Source organism: Rhinopithecus bieti, unplaced genomic scaffold, assembly GCF_001698545.2.
Source record: "Rhinopithecus bieti isolate Rb0 unplaced genomic scaffold, ASM169854v2 scaffold_15282, whole genome shotgun sequence".
NCBI lineage: Eukaryota > Metazoa > Chordata > Mammalia > Primates > Cercopithecidae > Rhinopithecus > Rhinopithecus bieti.
Window position 1 is genome coordinate 47411 of NW_016808087.1, and position 10601 is coordinate 58011.

General features: G+C 37.6%; 1 protein-coding gene across 2 annotated transcripts in view; it reads left to right on the forward strand.

The window, feature by feature from the left end:
* The window catches only part of EPHA3 (EPH receptor A3), a 134762-nt gene that overhangs the window by 39655 nt on the left and 84506 nt on the right, over window positions 1-10601 (forward strand). For both annotated transcript variants that reach the window (XM_017885480.1, XM_017885481.1), the window contains exon 3: window positions 7765-7889. In XM_017885480.1, the coding sequence (XP_017740969.1) occupies window positions 7765-7889 (125 nt within the window). The remainder of the gene's footprint in view (window positions 1-7764; window positions 7890-10601) is intronic.

Below are 10601 nucleotides of genomic sequence, written 5' to 3' on the forward strand. Positions count from 1 at the left end.
TAATAGGAGAAGGAGCAACTATACTATAAGAGGCCAGAGAAAGGAGCTGATTAACTATTGCCTAAGGGACTCAGGAGAAACTTTATGAGGGAATTATATTAGCAAAGGATTTTGGAGAATAATGAGGAGTAGAAGCAGTTTTCCAGGTGGAAATAAAGGATATCTAGTGTTGCAGACAGGGATACACAAATAATTGAAAAAAATAATTGTCTTTAGAATTTTAGCTTTGTATGGAAAGCAATAAATGACAAAGCTGGTATGTATGTTGCAGTCTTGTGAGGAGCACTAAATAACAATGAAATGAATTTCAAATTTTGTATCCTACTGTAGTCCAAAGTCTCCCAGCTCCTTGTGATCCTAAGAGTTTTCTGCTATTGTCTTCTTAAAAATACAGATCTCCAGACCATTCTGTTGGAGCTTATTATTTGCTTAACATTTTAGAAAACCTAGATTTGAAATTATGCGATTTTGAAAGAGAGGGGAATCAATGTTTCATTTGCTTTATACAATACTAATTCATCAAAATGTATAGAAAGTTGAAATTCTGAAAATATTAAGCTGAAAGGCAAAGAATCCAATGCAGGTGGTAAATGGCAAGGGTTTGAACTAAGCCACAGCTGGAAAAGTAGAAAATTGATCAGCTTTTGGAAGGTGGACCTGATTGGCAAGCTGAATTATTGGTGAGAAAGAAAATATAAACTATAACTCTGAGATTTTGAATTGGATACACTGCAAATTGATGAGGCTTTGTAGCTAAAATAGAAAATCAGAACACCAGGTTTGGGGAAATCAGTGTAGGAATAGTGAGTTGGAGAACATTAATCTATGAATGATTATGCTAAATCAAACCCAAGAGGGTTTCTGGATTTAACAGAAGTGTTCACTTCTGAAAAAACTGAGAAGGAAATGTTCCTCAGTAGGCATTGTAATGAATGGTAAAGAAAAATAAGAGACTGATGCTTTTAAAGTCATGTCTGATTCATAAGAAAAATCTTTCAACCATTTACTGCATATATTTTCCCATGGAGATAATTTTAAAAGCTTTGGCTCACTTAGAAAAGAAATCCTGAGCCCTTTTTGTTATTACTTTAACTTGTCCAGTCTCTAAACCACAGAGATACCTCAGAGGTTCATTAGAAATTCCCAAATCTAGAAAGAGGAAGGTCCCAATAAAAACAAATGAACCAAACCAGATCCTTTAGGGGTTGAATTTTGAAGTTTTCACTTCCTGATTTTAAGGAAGGGTCATATTTTAGTGGCAGAATAATGTAGATTTTAAAACACCATGGTTAAAACAAAGAATCCCTTCCATGTCTGTCACTAGATCTGGCACACACATGTATCAAATGTAATTCTAACACAATTTGTGAATGATGCAAGTCTCATCCCTACCGGATCCCTTCACAGGGAGACATTTTCTGGGTAACATTTTTGCTTTTCCGTTGTAATTTGTTTTTCTATTATATGGAATGTAGTCAATGACTTAGGTTACAATGTGCAAAAATCTTCTTTCTGTACTTCAACTAGATGAAGAAACAATCTTTTAGAAAAAGTTCCTCTCTACTTCTCAGCTGAGGTTCAATTATTAACTTTTTTTTTTTTTAAACTAAGTCTCACTCTGTTGCCCAGGCTGAAGTGTGGTGGTGCCATCTTGGCTCACTGTAACCTCTGCCTCCAGGGTTCAAGTGATTCTCCTGCCTCAGCCTCCCAAGTAGCTGGGATTAAAGACACACGCCACCACACCTGGCTAAGTTTTGAATTTTATTAGAGATGGGGTTTCGTCCGGTTGGTCAAGCTGGTCTTGACCTCCTGACCTCATGATTTGCCCACGTCAGCCTCCCAAAGGGCTGGGATTACAGGCATGAGCCACTGCACCTGGCCAATTATTAACTATTAAAAGTGGTACTTTGGCCGGGCGTGATGGCTCATGCCTGTAATGCTGGCACTTTGGGAGGTCGAGGCGAGCAGATCACTTGAGGTCAGGGGTTCGAAACCAGCCTGGTCATGATGATGAAACCCCGTCTCTACTAAAAATACAAAAAATTAGAGGGGCATGGTGGCATGCTCCTGTAATCCCAGCTGCTCAGGAGGCTGAGGCAGGAGAATCACTTGAATCCCGGAGGCAGAGGTTGCAGTGAGCTAAGATTGTGCCACTGCACTCCAGCCTAGGAGACAGAGCAAGACTCTTGTTTCCAAAAAAAAACACGGGGTACTTTGCATGTCTCTGTCATACATCTCAACTAGTCATTGCATGTTGCTGTTTCAAGAGGCTGTCATTGCGGTGGCCTGCACTTGGGGAAGAAAACACTGTGAACAAGTCAACGCTTGGTTTCCAGAAAGCTATGTCTTCCTAAAGGAGAAATTGAAAAGCGCTTATGTCTTCTTAGAGGAGAAATTGAAAAGCACTTTTTTGTTTTTGTTTTTTAGACAGAGTTTTGCTCTTGTTTTCCATGCTGGAGTGCAATGGCATGCAATCTCTGCTCACTTGCAACCTCCATCTCCCAGGTTCAAGTGATTCTTCTGCCTCAGCCTCCCGAGTAGCTGGGATTGCAGGTGCCCGACACTATGCCCAGCTAATTTTTTTTTTTTTTTTTTTTTGTATTTTTAGTAGAGAGTCGGGGTTTCATCATGTTGGCCAGGCTGGTCTCGAACTCCTGATTGCAAGTGATCCACCTGCCTCGGCCTCCCAAAGTGCTGGGATTACAGGTGCGAGCCACTGAGCCTGGCCTGAAAAGCACTTTTATACCAGCTTTTATAAAACACATATTACTAGATAACATAGGGTAAAAATATCTGTCTAGTCCTGTCTTGACCAAAGAAGTATTTGAAAGAAGAATGGATTGAAAGCATCATGCATTTCCACTGTCACACAGTTAAGAGTTTCCTTAGTACTGGCGGTGTTTGAAGTTTTCAGTAGTGCTGTGTAAGTCTGGACGATGGTCAGCTGTGTGACACAAAAGCCACCCCTCCTTCTTAGTCTTAACTATTTTTCTCCTTTATTTACATTCTTTTCTTTTTTTTTTTTTTTTTTTTTTTGAGACAGAGTCTTGCTCTGTCGCCCAGGCTGGAGTGCAGTGGCGTCATCACAGCTCACTGCAAACTCCGCCTCCTGGGTTCACGCCAGCCTCCGAGTAGGTGGGACTATAGGCGCCTGCCACCACACCCAGCTAATTTTTTGTGTGTGTATACACACACACACACACACACACACACACACACACACACACATATATATATATATATGTTTTTTTAGTAGAGATGGGGTTTCACCATGTTAGCCAGGATGGTCTCGATCTCCTGAGCTTGTGATCCGCCTGCCTTGGCCTCCCAAAGTGCTGGGATTACAGGCATGAGCCACTGCGCCCAGTCTATTTGTATTCTTTTAAGAAATATTTCATTTAAAATATAATCAATGCCACTTTACAAAGTATATATGTCTCCTTTCTTTATGATTTACAAAGGGTACATCTATCAGCTGTACCCAGAATAGCAAAAGTTGAAGATCAAATATTAATATTACTTCTCTCTCTCAAATACCAATACAACAAAAATGTATTTTACATACCAGACATCATTTTAAATTTTCTAAAAATTACTACCTTTATACTGTTTTAAATTTTCTTTTTACCAGTTTCTTCATTTGTTTTTCTACAAAACTATTTGCTAACTTGCAACAATGCCTGCACCAGTTTCTTGGCATCCTATTCTGTCATCAACTTCTTTCTCTTAATAAGGGAATCATTTCAGTAATCTATCAATTAGAGTGTATAACAGGCAGAAAATTAGAAATCCGGACGGGTACACTGGCTCACTCTTCTAATCCTAGCACTTAGGGAGGCTGAAGCGGGTGGATCACCTGAGGTCAGGCGTTCGAGACAAGCCTTGCCAACATGGTGAAACCCTGTCTCTACTAGAAATATGAAAATTAGCTGGGTGTGGTGGTACGCATCTGTAATCCCAGCTACTTGGGAGGCTGAAACAGTAGAGTCTCTTGCACCCGGAAGGTGGAGGTGCAGTGAGCCGAGATTGCGCCATTTAACCCCCGCCTGGGCAACAAGACTGAAACCCCCTCTAAAAAAAAAAAAAAAAAAAATCCTAGGCTATCAGATCGTTTACTGGCAATTGCGATTTTAGCATATATACCAGCATTTTTGCTACAAAATCCCTGAGCTTTCTCTTCCTTCTTAATTTCGCCTGTAGCTCCCAGCATTTTTCCAGTCTTAAGAAAGTTGAAATTTTTTTTTTCCATTTTGCTTAACCATTAACCTCCATTCTCTCAAATTGCAAATTTAAAAAACAGAAGAATGAAAAGAAAATAAATCTGTCGTACAGTGTACATTGCAATATCATGATTTTGTACAGAAAATACTGATTTAAAGAATTTCTGTGAATTTGCAAATTAGTAATTTGAACAAATCACTCTCTGATATCTGAAAATTAATGAAAAGCATAATTTGTATCACTGTTTCTCATTAATATTCTGAATTGTGTTACAGCACATAAAGAATTGATGAATTATACCTCAAAACATGAATTAGGAAGTGTTCCGGAAAACTTTTTAAAAGCATTGATACAGTGGAGTGCCCATCGAATTTGTCTCCTTCTCCATTATGTTTTATTATGCCCACACTATTTATCAGGGGAAAGAAAAACAATTCCTATTAATTATTTATTAATATTAAAATACTGATGAGTATTACCTAAAAGTACCACGCTTCCAGCTGGTGTACTGAGTTGAACTTTGCTGAAATGCAGCCAGCACAAGGGGCGTGTATTAAAAGAGCAGAACAAATGACTTAATAGGGGTCCAAAAGCAGCAATCAGAAAAGGTTCGTTTAACGTAGTGATGGCACAAGCTTCAAGCAATTGCCTCTACTTAAGTAAGTGTGGAATTACAAAAGGCTATTTATTACAGTCCAACAGAGTCCTGCAGCTTGCTCAAAGAGCTTTGAAGAAATTCAAGTTATAAAGTCCTGCTCAGTGCAGAAGCAGTAAAATTTGGACAGACCCCCAAAACAGCCCGCAAAGCTTTCATTAAAAAGTTAATACAATTCTCATCACAATTCTTCTTTCAAATGAATTAGTTTCTCACTTTTCTTTTTTTAAAGGAGAGATGCTGTACTTGGTTATGTTCAACACTTCTTTGAAAATGAATTTTATCCACGAGGAAAAAATGAAAGTTTCATGGTGGTATCAAATTAAATGTACGACCTCGTGTGTTCCAACATCAAGCTTCTTGAAATGCTCTTGAAACTGACATTAAATGTGACTCTATTAATGGACTTACTTCAGCAGAAAAATTAGTAGGATTTCCTCATTGTAGGAAATGCAAAATTTGAGTCCAAAGACATTGGGGTTGCAATTTTTTTGTTAGTGATTGGATAATGAATTGATTTTTCCAAGTATTAAAGTATGTAAAAATAGAATATTTTTTTAAAATCCACATGTCTGTTTATTTATAATTCAGCAATACATTTGTATATATTGAATATGTTTATGAAGCTTCAACTAAAGTATAAGAAAAATAACTTATCTTTTGCTTGGAATCAACTTTAGAGAGCAAATCACAGGGTTGTGGGGGCGAAACCAATTTAGGGACTAAAATAGAGGATTATTGAATAGATAAATTGACAATGAAAGGTAAATGATATTAATTTATATGAAAAGATACTAATTTCTAGTGGGAGCAAAAAGTTGATAAGAAAATTAATTTACTTTTTTTTTTTTTGAGACGGAGTCTCGCTCTGTCGCCCAGGCTGGAGTGCAGTGGCGGGATCTCTGCTCACTGCAAGCTCCGCCTCCCGGGTTCCCGCCATTCTCCTGGCTCAGCCTCCTGAGTACCTGGGACTGCAGGGGCCACCACCTCGCCCGGCTAGTTTTTTTGTATTTTTTTAGTAGAGACGGGGTTTCACCCGGTTAGCCAGGATGGTCTCGATCTCCTGACCTCGTGATCCACCCGTCTCAGCCTCCTAAAGTACTGGGATTACAGGCTTGAGCCACCGCGCCCGGCCTACTTTTTCATCAGAAAAGTAACACCTATATTTTTCCTTGGCAAAAGATTAAGTCAGGCAAAGTGTGGTGGTTCATGCCTGTAATCCTAGCACTTTGGGAGGCCTAGTGGGGAGAATCACTTGAGCCCAGGAGTTCAAGATCAGCCTGGGCAACGTGACAAATCTTTGTCTCTACAGATAATAAAAGAATTAGCTGATTGTGGTGGCACAAGCCTGTAGTCTCAGCTACTTGGGAGGCTAAGCCAGAAGGATTGCTTTAGCCTGGGAGCGGGAGGCTGCAGTAAGCCGAGATCACATCACTACACCCTAGCCTGGGCAACAAGGGCAAAACCCTGTCTTAAAAAAAGAAAAAAATAAAACAAAAGATTAAGTCATCATTCCTAGGCCAATCCATGCTTCAATTAGAAGGAGTTCCTATGATCTCACAGATAATACAACCCAGTGGATGGGAAATATCGCAGTAGATTCTATTTTTTCGTGTACAGTTTTCTTGGAAGTGGCACAAGGCAGCCATAATGAAAGTTTCTATTATAGGTGAAGAATAAAAATGAAAAGTGTTTATAGATAGGAAAGTTTGAACGAGAGGTCGTATGCAAAAGTCATCATGTGATATCATAGAAATGTCAACAAATGCGGAACTTCTGCTAACTTGTGGGAAATACAAATACATGAAATTCTTACAGACCTTGATTTGAGAAAATCTATATAAAATAAGTTCTTTAACAATGAAAACAATTCAACAGTTAATGTCTCTAAAGATTCCTGAGTTTTTGTTTGTTGTGTGTTTGTAGTTTATTTTGCTGCATTCCATTAAGACATTTCGATTGGTGAGTGAACCAAGATTGAGATTTGAAAGCAGAAGTATTTTGATGATAGGATGCATTTTTCCTTTTAATGGAAGGGTTTGAAGAAGGAAATCACTTAAAATATATTTAATCTTCAGTTAGAAATGAATTTGACCCTATGATATGTGATCCAAACAGATGGGGGTTTTATTCATATTCCATACTTTTGATAATGCTTAGCAAAACATAGCAAATATAGAATCACCATCAAATAAGACATTTCAAAACATGTCTAGGTAATTGTAAAACACATAGAGCAGTCATTTTCTTGGTACCTCTCATTAAATATTTTTTTAAGATAAAAATGTAAAACAGAAGATTGTTGTTTCCTTTTCTTTGTAGTCAAGAGATGTTTGTCAGAAGTCAAGACCTACTGTAATATGTCCTAAATCATATCTATTTTACAATACACTAAATATTATTATTACCTATGGATACCATGGGACTCCTTGTGCATAATGGATTCCAGTCCTCTTGCAGAGCTGCATATGAAAATGTTATCAATGAGCTGAAGAATCTGGCATTAATAACTTTGCAACATTATAACAAATAGGTAGTCCTGATGTTTTGTTCTTTTTTTAATATATCAAATGTATTTCATTGCTTACATTATAGTAGCAGATTGAAAACATCTGCTCACTTGCCACTAGTCCACCAGCAGCAGAGAATCTCAGCTCATTTTCCCTAGGCCTGCATGTACCAGGGCTATAATCCAGCTGTTGAGCCTGGATATGGGGCCAGATTAATACTCAAGAGCCTTGGAAATGGAAATAGTGCTTTCTTGCCAAAAATGGGAACAATGATAGACTCCATTTGCATGTTCCCTTCTCTCTCTGTTCTTATTCGCCACCCTTTCCAACCCATTAATTTGCTTCCTTCCACCTTCCCCTCCCATCTTCTCTTTACAGCTCCATCACCTGTCCTGACAATTAAGAAAGATCGGACCTCCAGAAATAGCATCTCTTTGTCCTGGCAAGAACCTGAACATCCTAATGGGATCATATTGGACTACGAGGTCAAATACTATGAAAAGGTGGGGAAACAATGTTTCAAGGTTGGGCTGTGTAGGAAAGAAACTGTTTCCTCATGAGCTGTGCTCTTGGAAAGAAACCAGTGACGTTGCTGGTAAATGGTAGAGCACTGTTTAGAACTGTGGCCATGTGACCCCTTTGATTTATTGGTAGAGGAAGGTTTAGAAAGAATCTTGTTGAATACCCCCTATTCTAGAGCAATAAGCAACATCAAAAATGCCACTGCCAACTTAATCCAGTTAGTTATGGCAATAGCATGACATTTGTATCCTTTTACACCAAGACCCCTCCTCTACCAACTATTTTATTGTGATTTCTTAGTCTATTTGTAAACTGCTTTTTAGTTCATTACTTCAAGCATCATATCCTGACCTTCAAATTGACATGCATTTCATTCAATACAAATAGAAACAGTGCGCTAGTGACAAAAATATTGTATTGTTTAACTGATGATGAAAAGCTTTCTTGACCCTGTAGAAGGAAACTTAAAAGGTTGGGGATGGATGGATAAATTTGCCTGGCATAAAGTTGTGGCTTAGTAATGCAGTTATTTAAAAGAAATAGGCACATGGTTATTTTTACCCCAAATTTAAAAATCATTTAAAAAGAGGTACGCAGTTATTTTGCCCTGAGTGGATGGTGAGTATTCCATCATTCTAAATGACTCATTTTTTTTTTCTGTTTGTAAATCATAGTAAAGTTTAAAGGCAAGACATGTTTAAACCTTAGCATCACAGCTAGTTAGTTTCACAGCTACTAAAGTGAAGACTACATATTAGTGTATCCACTTCAGTTTATAAAGTGTGTTAAAGTGAATTAAATGCAAATCGTGCATTTATAGAGCAGTTTATATGTACAGAACATTTCTTTGGACATTACTTCAGTCTGAGCTGTATAATAACCTTATGGGAATAGAAAAGTAAGTTGTTTAACAATTAAGAATACTGAGAGTGACGTTGTATGGATTTCCCACAGCCTCACTGCTAATAAATATTAGATCTCTGTTTTGGATCGTGGCAGCCATGAGTCCTCCTTTACTATGTTTTCCCCTATATCAGGTACCTTTTTCTACGTGAGAATACATCCTGATGAGAATTATTGGCATAATCAACTGTGCAAAAATGCATAATGTAAAAACACTGTTTTGCGTTATGTAGTTATTTCCTTGCTTGAAGTTAATGTATTTCTCTAGTAGAATGTCGGGTTTTTTCGTAGTCTCTCTGTAAGAGAGACTAGAGTATGTCTTTTTCATTAAAAGAAATTGATGCCAAATAAACTTTATTGTTCCAAAATTGTAGTAGAAATAAGTTTTCTCTCTTTTTTTATTTATTTTATTTATTTATTTTATTATACTTCAAGTTCTAGGGTACATGTGCATAACGTGCAGGTTTGTTACATATGTATACTTGTGCCATGTTGGTGTGCTGCACCCATCAACTCGTCAGCACCCATATAAGTTTTCTCTTAACTCTGAGTCCTCTACTGTGGTAAAATCAAATACTCATATGATTGTGATCTATTTTCAGAAGTATGACAAGATAGAATGGGGAAATATAATAATTCATGTTCATAAATGATGCCACAAAATTTTAAAAAATCAGTTATATGCCTCAGTTCAAACTACATTTCAGAACTGGGAGAAGAATACCTAACATTTAGATCTATGAGATTAAAATCAAATTTTAATTGTATACATCCGTACCTTTCACAAACATGAAAAGTGTTCTGCCTTATTTCAAACTCCTTCAACAAACACAACAAGCATCACTACTTTTTTTTTTTTTTGAGGCGGAATTTCACTTTTGTTGCCCAGGCTGAAGTGTGATGGCAAAATCTCAACTCACCACAACCTCCGCCTCCCAGGTTCAAGCGATTCTCCTGCCTCAGCCTCCCAAGTAGCTGGGATTACAGGCATGTGCCACCATGCCCCGCTAAGTTTGTATTTTTAGTAGAGATGAGGTTTCTCCATGTTGGTCAGGCTGGTCTCAAACTCCTGACCTCTGGTGATCTGCCCACCTTGGCTTCCCAAAGTGCTGGGATTACAGGCATGAGCCACCACCCCTGGACATTACTTTGAAACAATATTAACCAATGCAGGAAAAAATGGTTGAATCTATTGATTATTCCATAAGTATTTTTTGACACATACATACCTGTAATATTACTTAAAATATATTCCTATAAATACATATTTGCATCATATATAACTAAATTTAAAAATTAATTCTAAATGTTTATAGTATGCTTGGTAATACTGAGAAAGTGTCTCTAGGATTTAAACTCCACAAGGTCTAGCTTTCTTGATTGGTTATTCCACTGATGGTGATGAACACTATATGTAATGTATGGCATGTTTTCTGTACTACTCAATCTCATCTTGGTTGAGGATATACAGTGTTTCGTATTACCCACTCTAGGTCCTACCCTAGGTGCAGGGACATTGTACCATTGCTTGAAATCAGGTTCCCCATAGGAGCTCTGTGTATAATAATATATGTGAAAGAAAAAACGTAATTCTGGATAAATTCAATTTTTGTAAACGAGACTTGACACAAAGAGACCACTAAAATGTGTGGTGTGAGTCTAACATACAATGTGAATCTCCTAGATATCCTTTTTGAGAAATATTTCTAGCCTTTGATCTGGAGATTTTTGCCTCTACCAAATCGTAGTGGCTTAGATTACATACAGCACAAATACAGTTATGCTAAAAA